This window comes from Drosophila subpulchrella, chromosome 2R, assembly GCF_014743375.2.
Source record: "Drosophila subpulchrella strain 33 F10 #4 breed RU33 chromosome 2R, RU_Dsub_v1.1 Primary Assembly, whole genome shotgun sequence".
Taxonomy (NCBI): Eukaryota; Metazoa; Arthropoda; class Insecta; order Diptera; family Drosophilidae; genus Drosophila; species Drosophila subpulchrella.
Window position 1 is genome coordinate 19,386,576 of NC_050611.1, and position 14,484 is coordinate 19,401,059.

The following is a 14,484-nucleotide window of genomic DNA, read 5'->3' on the forward strand; positions in this document are numbered from 1 at the left end:
AAAAAACCTCCAAAATGGGTGACACACAAAGGAGTTGCACTCACACAGGCTCACCCTCACTCACACTAAGGCAATGAAATAAACAAAGCCGCAGAAAGAGACTCTCAAACCTCAGCGGAGCGAGGGAGACGGGGATAGAGTGTGCGAAAGAGAGGGAGAAATCCGAGAAGAAAGAGACGGGTGGTAGCAAATTGCTGGGGAGACCAAAAGCCGGACCGCTGTCAAAATTATCGAGCAGCAGGTGTGTTCGTCTCCTCTTTCCCCATTCTCCCTCTCTTTTTCACCAGAAACATCCCGTCTCTTTCTCACATTTCCTCTTCTGTCCCTCTCTTTCTCGCAGCCGCTGGCTTTATTGCTTTTGTGGCATTTTGGTAAATATTTTGCATAAAATATCAATTTCACATGCAAACGTGCCAACATATGAAAATGTGCGACTGCAATAACGACTTTAACTTAATGAAACTTAAATAAAAAGTAGCAAATGCAAACTTAATAAATTATGGAAACTGTTTTTTCAGCAAACTCGCTTTCCTAAAAAATCTGCCAGAGGCAATAATGTTGCAAAACATTTGAGGCCTCAACTTTGTATTAAAATCAGATACAGTATGCTTTTTGGGTTTGGGAAAATGCAAATGAGGGTTATTAAAATGACTGGAAAAGGTCTTCATTCGCCACCCACCCACTTAAGATTAATTGAGAGCATTTAAGGTGACATTAGGCTGGACCCAAAATTAAGAACCCTTCAGTTAATCGAAAAAAAAGAAAGAATAATATACCCAGGCTATTTCACTCGATTTGGCCTAGTCGCAGCGATAAAATTGGAAAACAGATTTACTTGTTGATTTCCACCGTAATTGAATTACCCGCGAATAAAGTGCGCACGAGATGGGTCCCGACATTTTCCACCCAAAGGGCAAACAAATTGGGCAAAAGGCAGCCCGAGCCAAAAATTAATTTCATTTTGGTGTATTTACTGGGAATTTTCGGGGCCAACTTTTTGGGACTGAATACACAATTTTAATAGCAATTTTAAAAATTGTTTTTGGGGCTGGGCATGATGGAATATTCATCTAATGTTTTGGGTCAAGGCTCAATTAAGTATAGATATCAATCACAAATTGTCCATACTTATAACCCATGCGGTTATATAAAGACATTTAAATGTTAAAGTGAAAATAAACAGACAGTCTCGCCCTTTTGTTCTTTGTTAATACGATATTTACGCCCCTTAAATGGAAATGGGAATATTTCCAATCAAAACAATACCGCCCAGTGTTAGTGGTAACCGTATCACGTAGTCTGTTAACGGAAGAAATAAATATTTCAGGCACAATTTCGGGGGCGGCAACGGCTTTGGCCTCCACTTAGCGTGCCCCTCGTATTTTTTTGTTCGACCCCCAGTGGCATGTATATAAGTTGGACACAAAACACGGCCAGGTTTAAAACCCAACATGGACTCCAGTTACTTTGCTGTCCAAAGAAGAGCCCTGGAAATCGTGGGATTCGATCCTGGTACTCCTCACCTGAAGCTGAAACATCCCATTTGGGCAGGGATACTCGTACTCAACTTGGTTTCCCACAACTGGCCCATGGTGGTGTATGCTCTCCAGGATCTCTCCGATCTAACCCGTCTTACGGACAATTTTGCTGTGTTTATGCAAGGATCACTGAGTACCTTCAAATTCCTGGCCATTGTGGCAAAACGAAAAAGAATCGGTTCCCTAATTCACCGATTACATAAGCTAAACAGGGAGGCCATGGCCACGGCCAGTCAACGGGAAAAGTTTGTAAGAGAAAACCAACTGGATAGGTATGTCTCGAGATCCTTCCGGAATGCTGTCTATGGTGTTATATGGGCCTCGGCCATTGCTCCCATTGTGCTTGGATTGTGGGAATACATAAGAACTGGTGAGTTTATGCCAACCACACCCATGGATTTCAATTTCTGGCTGGATGAGCGGAACCCCAAATTCTTTTGGCCCATCTACATTTGGGGCGTTTTGGGCGTGGCAGCTGCCGCCTGGTTGGCCATTGCAACGGATACTCTCTTCTCATGGCTAATTCACAATGTGGTGGTTCAGTTCCAATTACTAGAGTTACAGCTCGAAAACAGAGATCATCCTAATCAGGAAGATTTGCACCTAGCCGAATGCATTCATCAACATCGTTTGGCTCTGGAGTTGGCTAGCGAATTAAGTTCGATTTTCGCCGAGATTGTTTTTGTAAAATACATGCTTAGTTACCTGCAACTCTGCATGTTGGCCTTTCGTTTTAGCCAAAGTGGTTGGAGTGCCCAGGTGCCATTTAGAGCCACCTTTCTGTTAGCCATTATCATCCAACTAAGCTCGTATTGCTATGGAGGCGAATACCTCAAGCAGCAGAGTTTGGGAATAGCTCAGGCTGTTTATGATAAATGCAATTGGCCAGAAATGCCGCCGAAGAAGAGAAGGCTGTGGCAATTGATGATCATGAGGGCCCAGAAACCGGCAATGATTTTTGGCTACATGTTCGTGGTGGATCTGTCACTGCTGCTTTGGGTAAGCTTCTTATATCGTAAGATATAAGATATTATATTGTAATTTATTTTTTTTACAGGTCACTAAAACAGCGGGCTCATTTTTGGCCTTACTAAGGACTTTCGAGCGTTCTCCAACTTAGTTTAAGTACAGACAAATGTAAGCTTAATACTTAAACCTGCAACTTTTTAAGGAAAAATGGGCCTTCTTAATATATAAATCAATCTACATTTGCAAAGGCCTTATGATTTTCGACTAACTTATTGGCTTTTTTAGGAAGTCATGATAAGGTTTGTTATCTATCAGATAGGTGTATTGTTCGGGAACCCAAGTTCGTTTTTTTAATATCATGTTCATTTTGCGAACTAGAAATCTTTCATTCATTAATATAATACCATTGTAAACCTGAAAAGAAAAGTTTTGCGAATTTTCTACTGCCCTTTTTTATTTTATCGGTCGACAAGTTTACCTACAACATTTCAACTAGTTAAGAACCTTGTTAGTCAGAAATATACGTATACATTGTAAGTCCCCCTTTTGTTAAGATAGAATATTAAAATGTATTGAAAATATTGCCGAGAAAGCCCCCAGCAAGAACCCCCAAATATAATATTTTAGAAGCCACTACTCAAAGTTGGAAGCATTCTATAACTCCGGACCTAAGCCCTAATTAGTTGGCATTTGATTTTTGCGTTATACGAGCATGTTTTTGACGGTTCCCCAGCCCGGCAGCCCCGGAGGAATCTTTTCCGGATGCAGTAAGCACATGCACACATGCCAGGGGCCGATGCCACTGCAGGCGGAGGAGGATATGAAATTCATGAGCGAATTCCACAAAGGCAGCTCGTTCGGGAGCAGCTCATGCGTGTGGCATCCATGATGGCAGCCGGGAAGGGCGAAGATACATGTATATATAGATATATAGTCATAGCCCAGGTAGCCGGAGTCGGAATTTGTTAACTGAAAGTATGCAGCTGCAAAGCAGCATCGTTCAGGTGGAGAACAAGTTGCTGAAAAATAGCTACTCGAACTATGTACGCCATTCAGTTTGCCATCCAGCCAATGGCCCTCGGCCCTCTTCCGACTCCGGGCGGCCCATCTTGAGCTAGTTTTGGGTGGTTCCAGGATCGGGATCAGGTGGAATGCGGTCTCAAAGCCCCTGCCCTTATCCGTATACCTTAAGACCCCCCGGATGGTTTGCGGAATGTTGCCTGTTACGGAATTTTGGGCTTCTGAGATTTGAATTCAGTTGGAGGCCAAGTCGCTCGGACGGAATTTGTTTTATTAAATTTTGCAACTAGGTAAGTATATGACTTTCTCTCTGATGCTAAAACAAAATCTTTGACAAATTGTGCGGGCGTGGGAACTGGCACCTTGGATTATATAACAAATTACCACATAGCCATTGCGGGCATAATTAATTTTTGTCTCTGACATTTGATTTATTGGTCTGCGTTGGTCAGCATCTTTGGCTTGGCTTGGCTTCGCAAAAACAAATGAGCAGCGATTAATAAACGGGAATCGCACCTGCGGCATAAACGGCCAAATCGGGCATTAACCTGGAATGGGGATATATAACTTTACAGCAAATTGTGGCCAAGATAAGGTGGCCAAGCACAAGTTGAAAATAGTGGCGAAAAAAGCAGCATTTTATGTGTATTAAAAATGGGGAACAAAAACGACCAGGAGCTGAGCACAGATTTTGTTTGCGGTTCGTTGAGCACACAATAATTCCATCAGCAGCAGCAGGAAAAGTGGGCGAAATGGGGCGGTAGGAGAAAGATAAAAGTGCCGGCAGTACTTTCGCTGAACTGCTTTTTTCTGCCGTTGTTGTCGTGTATTGTGTGGTCAGTACCACAGGGCGAATGGTTAATAATCGAACAAAAAAGTCCTTAAAGCTGTTGAGCCCTCGGCAACGATTTATTCAATCTAAATTGATATGCAAAATAACAAATTCAAATGACAATGCAAAGTAAAAGACTTAGTTCATACATTTTTACCCGCATTAAACATTTTTCAGAACCTCGGGGTGTATGGTTAACATATGTCCGAAAAAAAACCTTAAGGCTACATAACACTAAATAATTGGATGTGAAATACCACATATTTATACAGGAGTGCCACAGAAGTCACTAGAAATGTCATTTTTAGGTGCCTAAAAGTATGCTAGAATATATTTTAAGCTCACAACTACAGTGAATTTATTCAGAAAGTCGACTATCCTTTATCCACTGCATCCTTTTAGGCATATAAAATAAGATTTAAAAGTGATTTTAAGCCCCCAGCGATTCCTCTGGCATCCCTAATAAAATTGATATTCCAAATTCAATAACATGTTCCGCCTAAAAGTAGGCAACAAAAAGTGTGTAAACTATAATGTCAATTTAAACCAAATTCCCATTAAATGCACTATTTGCAAGTAAGTAAAGCCAAAGAGTGGCCACACATTCATTATTATACCAAAAATGCCACAGAAAACATTTTAGGTGTCTAAAAGTATGCAACAATATATTTTAAGCCCACAAGTACAATGAATACATTCAGGAAGATAACTATCCCCTATACACTGCATACTTTTGGGCACCCAAAAATGATATTTAAAAGCGATTCCAAACCCATTGCGATTTCTGTGGCACCGCTAACAAAATTGATATTACAAATTCAATAACATTTTTCCGCCGAAATGTAGGCAACAAAAAGTGCGTAAAATGCCAATTTATGCCAGAATGCCAACTAAATTCACTATTTGCAAGTTAGTAAAGCCAATGAGTGGCCAAACATTCAAATTGAAAATTCCATGTACAAATGCTAATTCAAATTAAATGCAGAATTTCAACCGCTTTCACGGCAATTCCACCTCTTTGGGCCCCCTGAGAAGGGAAAACTGAAAAAAGTGTCCCGCTTTAATCGGTCTTCTGTTTGCCAAAGCTATATTTCCATCTGTATATATAACATATTTTTCGGCTGAGCATACAAGGGCCGTGCTGAAACTTTTCTAATTAAAATTGTGCGGCTTGTTGAAAGGTTTATCACAGAAGTGGCTGGCTGCAGGGGACGCGGACCGGGCAGATAGACCGTTTTAATAGAAATTACATTAATTAATTTTTAAAATATGCTTAAATACACATTTCTATGCATTAATTAATACGGGCCGGCACACACACAGCATACAGCATACAGAGTACAGCACACAGCAAGTAAACAATGAAACGTGACTGGAACTAACAACGATTTTGCGCCAGAAACCCGATGTCATCCCAACTCCGGACCTAAACGGGGATTTGGCTAATTAAAATACGCCCACTTAATTTGTTGTTTATTTGGTTAAATCCATTTTTAATTGCTGACCATAGCGAATGCTATATGAAAATTGACAAGAACATGTAGCACAAAAATAGCGTCGGTGATTACAATGTTTTATTGACTGTTTTTCCCCACATAATTGCCAGTGTGTTTTGGACATTGTCCAAATCGACTTGTTATTCCCCTCGAGACGGGATTCCCCCATCGGTTATCTCCATGGCTATTTTTGTCTCTTCAGCTCCGTTTGGTAACTTTGATTTACGCCGCCCCGAATGCTAACCCACTTTTATGGGACTTTGTGTGACCCATTTGAACTTTCGGCTTGCAGCGGGTCCTTTTTTTCCCTTGAGTCGTTGCCACATGCATGACAAGCACTTATGCAAATTATATGGCGTACTTATGTGCGGGCAGAGGATTCGACTTTATTTGCCGGAATTTCGATGGGGCTGTGCAGCAGCAAGTTTTGGATAAAGCAAAATTAAAATAAACCATAAAACATAAAAATGTGTAACAAACTTCAATGCGAGTATGCGAGTTAAAGTGAATATGGCTCATAACACTTTGGGCAGATTACAGTTTTGCAGTCAGCATGAAAACTCAGAAGAGCCTTTAAAATTTGTAAAAGGATTTAACTTAAAAAGAAAAATGCTTTAAATAAATTCGGATTCGAATACACTCTCTAAGCTGTGTAAAAATATTTTTATAAATGTTAATGAGTGCAAGCAAATGTTTTAAATAAATTAGCATACCCCTCTTGGCAGTGTGAAAATGCTATAATAATATTTCCCATTAATAAAGAATTAAACAATTATGTTTTTTTATAAATATTAATAAGTGCAAGCATGCAGAAAATCAATTTCTTAAAAAATCTCACATATTTCGGTGGAGTAAAAACTCCGCATAAAAAGCAATCAACATATTTGCATACTTTAAAGAAATGTCTGCTTTTAAACTCATTTTGAAATTGCAATTTCATCGAGAGCAAAAACCGAGCAAATGGTAATTAAAACACCAAAAATGCTTCCCGACGTCTTCCTGATATGCAATTAAATAATCAGCACATCATTATCATTATTGCCCGGACCACTCATAAACAATAATTGATGCTGCCGCAGAGCCCACCCAAATTGCAATTACTTTATGCATAATTAAATTATAATTCATTAGACATGAGCCAAGGGCCCGGACGCGTCTAAATCACAGCAATTAAATATTACCAATGGCAAATACGTATCCAAATTCACAATCGAATGAGGGTAAATCAATAGGCTTAAAATGTATGAATTTATGGGTGGCTGGTACCTGCTTACCCCCATAAATACATATTTGTACGCCATGTATAATGTTATTTTAGGGGTCTATACAGCATGGGGTCTTGACTCGACTCAATTCTGTGAATCCTGGCGGACTTGAGAGATGCACAGATAAAAATGGTATTGTGATTATAATACATTAAGACAGACAGAGAGAAAGTGTGGGGGGATTGCAGAGTGAGGGCTGATGATATGGAAATTACAAATGCCATTGTTTGTGCCAAAGTCAGACAATGTGAAATTGTTTAGAAGCAACGCGCGACAAGAAAAACGCAGAGCAATGGGCCAAAAATATTTGAAAAATGACTTTTCTTCTATAAAGATTTTGTGAGGAATGCGAATGAGTCTGCGTTTTTCTTGTTGCAATGTCGCATGAGCTGGTGATTTCTTTGTGATTGATTTTTTTTCTATTGACAGTGGACTTGAAAGTGTGTAATGTGAATTCAATTATTTGCAAATCGTTATATTTTCTTTCTCTTGTGTACATTACAATTTTGGGATCCACTCCGGGCTTGGGGTTAGCCTTCGTCGACTTCATGGCTCCCTCTCTTTCTTTTCGCAACGCCCCTTCTCTTTCTCGGCCCTTTTCTCCTCGGTTCACCGGATATTTTCAATTTTTGCGGTAGGATATGGCCGATGTTTTTACTTCCTGTGTTTGCTTACGGTTTTAATTATTTTGCCTCATTGGATTTGCCTTCCTGCCTTTTTTTTTTGTAATTAAATTCTTTTGACCATAGTTTATTTATTAATGCATTTTATATGGCGATTTTCAGCATGCGATTTCCACGCTCTTGTTTGTTTTTCTTTGCTGTCGAAACCTTTTTTTTATATGATTTATTTTACAAAAATGTTTGCGGCTGTTTTTTCCGTTGGTGTTTTTCAATTGTATTGATATTTTTTCGTTTCGTATTTGTTATTTACTAATAAAATGCATGTAAGTCAGTCCGTCGTTTCAACATTTTGTTTTTTTTTTTGTATGTCTTGTATATTTTTTGTTGGCTTTGCTGTAAGGTAATATAAGCGTGAGCACTTGAGTTCGAAACTTGATACGTGATATTTGAAGCACCAGCATTTTGGAGGCAAGCGCAAGCGATTGAAAAGCAATTATCGTGGGAAAGTTGCAGCTAGTTTGCAGTTTGGTAAAAAACTGCAACTGGGGGAAACAACAAGTGCATGCTGAGGACAGCCGCACCCACCAAAAAATGCCACGCCTATTTCGCCACGACAATTCCGCTAACCATTTGCACTTGGCTCACACACTTGCTGCTTGGAAATTGCACACTAAACTTGTAGTTATTATTATAATATTCGTATCTCGAATTTCTAGAATATTTTCTTGAATATTTTCTTGAATATATATATTTTCTGTTTGAATATTTCTTTAGCCCGATTTCGAAACGTTCCAAGTCCAAGGCGTGCACAGCGCTCGGCGCTCAGAGGAAAAGACAACTTGATCACAGCATGGAAAATGTTCAACTGACCGAGTGGCTATCCTGTAGACCAGCAGAGAAGCTGCGGCTTTATCAGCTCGTGGCTAAAATCGCTCGGCCAGCAATCAGCTCGGCACTTTCGTCCTTCGGCTCGGTGGGCAGGACTCGCTGCGTGACTCGTGTTTCGCCTGTTCGTGTTCGTTTTCGTGTTCGTGTTCGTGTCCTGCGCTCGGGAAGCAACATGTTGGACACATCACACATCCACATTCACATCCACATCCACATCCTTGGCTCCTGTTGGCCCTAGAAAATCTCAAAAAGTCGAGCCCAACTCACTCGTCCTGTGTCGTCACGTGTTGCTCCTTGTGGCATTGGCTTGGAGTGAAATTGGAGTGAAAGCTCTATTTTGTTTTTCCTCGCCTCGCCTACGCCCAATGAGTGGGTTCGTGGACTCCCCAGGAAGCTGCTCCATTCCGATGACGATGATGAGCTGCGTCCTCGTTCCCGAACATTGGATATCCTTCGCAGCGGAAATTATATATGACGAGATATGTATTACTTTGCCATCGAACAAAGGGAATGCGCTTCGCTTTGCTTGGGCCGCTTGCTCTGCCTCGCTATTCAACTTGGCTCTGGGTTTTCATCAGCATTTGGTAATTGAGCATGGGCTTCTTTCTTTTTGCACACCGAGGAAAAAGAGTTTACATTTTGTTTATTTTTAGAAAAATATACAGAAGTCCTAGGACAACAGTTTGACTTGAAAGTGGAGTAATTGGATTGAGACCCTTTCATTGCAAGGACATTCTAATGGATTGTTTTCCTAGGGTTACCAAATTTATAACCATATTAATTCCCAATATAAACTTCCAATTCTTGGTCCAAACTGCTTTTGCTGGCATAATAAATATGATACAATGATATGATATGATATCATATATCAGATATGATAAAAAGGGACATGTTCTCAAATATTTTCCCCTAGTTTTAAGTAATACATTTAATGGAACCCTGTCCTCGAAGCTTTTAGCATTGGATTTTGCTGTATGATATATAAATAAATATATATTATAACAAACAAAGTCAAAAGAAGCATTTATTTAAATGTAAACTAAAACATATCCATGCCCTTTGCAGTGTTACTTTTTCCCTGAGAGACCAACTCCCATTCTGGTAACCATATACACTTCTTGACTGATAGCGATAGCAAAACTTTTTCGGTTATTCTCCAAAGAGCATTCACACATGGCTGCACAGCAGTTGCTCAAGTAGAGCGGCTTAGAAGGTGTTTTCCTCGAAAAGGGGTTACGACGAGGTTAGCTGCATCCAAACTCCGGGCGCCATAATGCAATTAAGCATTCGCCTGGCGGCTCGGCTCCTTTGGAACGAGTAATAAGCATTTGCATTTTCACAAAATGTAGAACACAAGTCGCCGAAGAAGAAGTTGCCGCTTTGTAGCCAGACCCTCTTTGCGTAACCCTAACACCAAACCCCTTTCCTTCCTCATCAGCTGGAATGGACCTACGGCCATGTTCGCGTGGCATGAGTTTCATGCTCATAATTTGTGCACTTTATTAATAAAGTTTGCCAACTCGGCTTGGCCCAGACAGAGTGGAAATACACAAAGCCGGGCCAGAGATGAAAAAAATGTTATAACAATTTTAAAACAATAAAGCTCTAAGAACTTGTGTAAAACAAAACACTCTCTTTAGTCACATAAGCTAAACCGCAAGACTTTTCCTATGTGCTGCAATGTTTTTGATTGATGAGGGAGGTTCTTAAGCCATGACCCTTTTCCAAGCAATTTACAAATTTTGTAGAATTCGGCATTTAAATTCTTCTGTTTAATTTTTCAAAAATTAAAGTGCTTGCCTTTAAAACCCTTAGGAAGTTTAAACACTAAGTTTTTTAACCATTCCCTTTCTTTCAAGCAATTTAAATATTTATTTTATAACTATACTTTTAAATTCGTAGATTTTCTGTTTTTCATTAATATTATGCTTCCCCTAAAAAAGTTGAGGAAGCTATAATAATAATGTCTTTTAGAATTCTACGTTTACGACCGTTTTCCTTGGGCATATACAGCTTTCCAAAATATAAATGATTGATTTTTTTAAGAATTCTACATTTAAATTTCTAAATTAAAGATGGTGAAGAAAGAAAGTTTTTAAAACAATTATCTTATTCTAAGCGATTTAAAATTTCTTGAAAGTTCTGCATTTAAATCTCAACATTTTCCTTTTCGATACGTATTTTGATGGCTTTAAAAAACCCAATGAAACCACATTTCTTATGCTATTCCCATTTTTGGTTTAAAAATTTTTTTAAAGACCTAATTCTACATTTAAATTCCTCCATTTCCCTATCCCATAAAAATGTAGCTTGCCTTTGAAGAGCTTAGGAAGTTCAAGAGACGAAGTTTTAAGTTTGCTGAATAAAGTGTTTATTTAAGTAACCGGGAAAGTGCCCAGGAGGTGTGTCCACCCCAGAAACATTCTGTTCCTAGTTGTCCTAGTTGTTTTGTCCACTTTGTCCTTGTCCACCCGGCTGGTTGCCGTTGCCGTTTCCATTGCCATTTGGCGGTCTTGGCGGTCCCTGCTGCTGCTGTCCATTTTGGCCCTGGGCAGAGACCTGCTGGGGCATCTGGGCCTGGAAAACCTCTGGTTAGGCCAAGCGGCTGATTGAAAACCCATCCACACTTACCAATCCCACAACCAGAATCAGGAGGAAAATGCTGAACAATGCGAACTGCTTCATGTTGAATTTGAAACTGACACAATGTCGCCACCTTTGGCCTTATATAGGCCCTATAACCCCATATAGTTGGCCCCGAAAGATTACAATCTTGGGCAATTAACGCTCATGCCTGGGAACTATTTGTAAAATCGTTTTGTAATTCGGTAATTAAATGAATTTGTTATTTGCGCTGCTCGAATCTGATTTATAATGCCTTAATTGCAAGTGTCACGTCTGATCGCAGATATATTGGACAAAACAAATAGAAAAGGAGAAACTATTATTTAGGCAGGCAATTGGAAAAACAAACTTAAAACAATTAGGCGGAATCACATGCATCTGAAAACTTTCCGTTAGCAAATAGATGATAAGCCTAAACTTTTCTTATATTCAAAGCCATTCTATCTTTTTAAAATGTTGCTTAAGAAAGGCCAAGGCATTTCTCCTGTCGTTGTCTTAGAAACCTTTTGTGCCAAAATATTTAATGCTCTTCATTCAATTTGTCTCGACTCACACACCATAAAGCTCTCGAAATCAATTAACTTTGGCATTATTATATTTTCATAAGGTTTGTCTAGGCCAGAGTAAACTATCTATTATTCAAACTCGATTTTCTATTTTTATTCGGCCTTTTAATTTGAGCGTATGTTGGAAAACAACCGGTGCACCAACACCCATGTGCTACCATTCTTTGACTTAGAGTACCCGTTTCATATGGCGGTAACCGGGGCAAACTTACACCCACTCAGCCACTTGCCCCTCGCCCTCACCTGGGCTATGCAAATCACCTTGGGGGCACGGTCGGGCAAAGCAATTTCGCTCGGCATTTTCGAGCGTTGACTGGCAAAATGTCTTCGGTTTCAGTTTGAGATTAAATTTTGCCAAACGTTGGCCAAACAGAAACAAGACTTTCTAGTTTACCAAGAGGCAATGGGCTCCGCCCACTTTTCACCTGTCAGGTGTAGCCATATCAATGTGTGTTGTTAGGAAAAAAAAGGGTATTTATCCCTTGATCATTGAGATAAACGTCAAATATCCAAAAATATATGTTTTCTAGTGGTAAATATCAAGGAACCCTTGCAGAAAACTAATAACTTTTACCAAATAATATAGGTAATGTTAGTATTATTTTACCTATTTGTGTTTATGTTTTTGTTTTTCAGAAAGTTAGGATAGGATAACTTTTTTAAGGTACAAAATAATACAATTAATGTTAATATTATTAATACTTATCTTGACAGAAAGATAGGTTTATAGTTTATTTTAAAAATTATTAAAGTATCCATGAAGGTGTATAATAAATTTATTATAATAAAAGAACCTTTCAAACGATTTAATCTTAACGTATGATATTTTCTTTTTCAAGATTTATAAAAAATTTCTTATAACAAAAAACCTCTTTCAAATTGTTTAATATTAATTTATGATATTTTCATTTTCAAGATTTATAATAAATTTCTTATAATAAAAAACCTCTTTCAAACTTTTTAATATTAAGGAATGATATATTCATCTTCTGAACTTTTTTTCATTCAAAGCTTTTAACTTCACAAAGTTTTTCCCAGTGCACTTGTGTGCGGGTTTTAAGGGTAATAAATGTCTCTGCCGCTGCGAAATATGAATATTGAATATGCCTATAGCCGCGGACTGAGCCGCTGAAAAAACCGCAAGCGAGTGGCGAAACCATGATGGCACATAACCATTTCACCAGGACTCCCACCAGGCAAGAAAAGGATATGGGTGGCCGTACAAAGGACCGAGAGGCCGAAATTCCAGGACCAAGACGACACCAGCATACATTGTGGATGAGCACTAATGAAGTCTCAGCTCTCGTCCTTTACAGCTGGCTGCCTCATTGTTTGACTTTGACTTTGCCACTACCTTTCACCTCCCCAGCCCCCCCTTTTCCAGTTTGCTTACTCACAAATGTTTGCCCAGTCACTGCTTTGTCCTTTGACCCCGCCTTCACGCTGCTTTCTCCGGGGAACCTATTTATTTATGTTTATAATAGGATTTTTATCAAAACTTTTCCCGAATTAATTTTGTAATGAGTATTTAAAAGACACTCGCATTTCAACAAACAGAGACAACACACACACACACAAAGAGACCCGCAGCGAGCAGTTTTGGTGTTTGTCTTTTGACACGCCCGATGCCCACTCAACTTTTCGTGACCACGCCCCCCACTACCACCGCCCTCTTATCACAAGGCAGTCCTTGTTGGCAGGACCATTTATGGTTGACATCCTAAGATGGGGTCCTTTAGGGGTGTCATAAGCAGTGCCACCTAATTTTAGAAACTTTTATTTTAAACTCAATTGTTTTGATAAAGGAAGTTTAATAAAATAAACTTTTTGGATCACTTAGGATCACTTTTAATTATCTTTAAAGTATTTCTAAATATAAACCGAACATCTAAAAAGAATAAATTTTATTTCTTTGTTATAATATTTTAAAATTCTAAAATAGTTGGTATACCAAATAAATAATAATGGTTTATTATATGATATGTGATTATATCACGATATTACAAGGATTAGTTTCAGCAATCTGTATAATTATCTAATTTAAAGTATTTCTAAATATAAACCGAACATCTAAAAAGAATAAATTATATTTCTTTGTTATAATATCTTGAAATTCTAAATAGTTGGTATACCAAATATAAATAATTAATAGAGTTTTATTATATGATATGTGATTATATCACGAGTTTACAAGGATAAGTTTCAGCAATCTGTATTAAAAATGCTAGATATATGAAATACTTTGCACACTTCTCTGTGTTCTGGTAATTTATTATAATTTAGTTTATCCTGGTAGTGTATCCCAATGTTCGTCCTTATCCCCAGAGCTTACTTTTCTGTTTTTTCCGCACTCTCATTCGCACCAGCAACTTTTTTGTTTTGACTAATTTGCTGCGATGTTCAGTCATTATAATAATGCCGGTGAGGATGCTTCGTTGAGAGAGGGTCTGAGGGTCCAGTGTTCTGGGTACTCAGGGCCTCCACCGAAACCAAAACTAGATAATTGCCAAATATTTGCGTAAGTTCTCATCTCATTACGGATTCACACTGATGGACTGGGAGGGCTTCCATCTGCATGTTCGGGGTTTCCCATTCGGTTATCCTTCGTTCGGTAGATGCTTTGTGGTCCCAACTTTGGGGCAGTGGTCTATTACAGGGTATT

General features: G+C 38.9%; 3 protein-coding genes across 11 annotated transcripts in view; 1 reads left to right on the plus strand and 2 right to left on the minus strand.

The window, feature by feature from the left end:
* LOC119552159 overlaps window positions 1–14,484 on the minus strand; it is an 85,415-nt gene that overhangs the window by 40,388 nt on the left and 30,543 nt on the right. For 3 of the 9 annotated variants that reach the window (XR_005219578.1, XR_005219579.1, XR_005219575.1), the window contains exons 1-2: window positions 8,393–8,598; window positions 7,623–8,136 (exon numbers count right to left, since the gene is read on the minus strand). The exons of 4 other annotated variants lie outside the window; for them this stretch is intronic. The gene's annotated coding sequence lies outside the window, so the exon portion shown is untranslated. Of the gene's footprint in view, window positions 1–7,622; window positions 8,137–8,328; window positions 8,348–8,370; window positions 8,599–14,484 lie in introns of those variants that run through there. 2 more of the 9 variants (XR_005219576.1, XR_005219577.1) reach the window with 2 other exon arrangements.
* On the plus strand, window positions 1,452–2,658 carry LOC119549473 (odorant receptor 45a). The gene is made up of 2 exons (XM_037857574.1): window positions 1,452–2,537; window positions 2,596–2,658. Exons 1-2 carry the CDS (start codon window positions 1,452–1,454, stop codon window positions 2,656–2,658), a joined length of 1,149 nt encoding a protein of 382 aa, XP_037713502.1.
* LOC119552160 lies at window positions 10,979–11,366 on the minus strand. Its single transcript, XM_037861979.1, has 2 exons — window positions 11,263–11,366; window positions 10,979–11,208 (listed from the first exon to the last, which is right to left on the minus strand). The coding sequence occupies exons 1-2, from the start codon at window positions 11,314–11,316 to the stop codon at window positions 11,071–11,073; spliced, it is 192 nt and encodes a 63-aa protein (XP_037717907.1). The 5' UTR covers window positions 11,317–11,366; the 3' UTR covers window positions 10,979–11,070.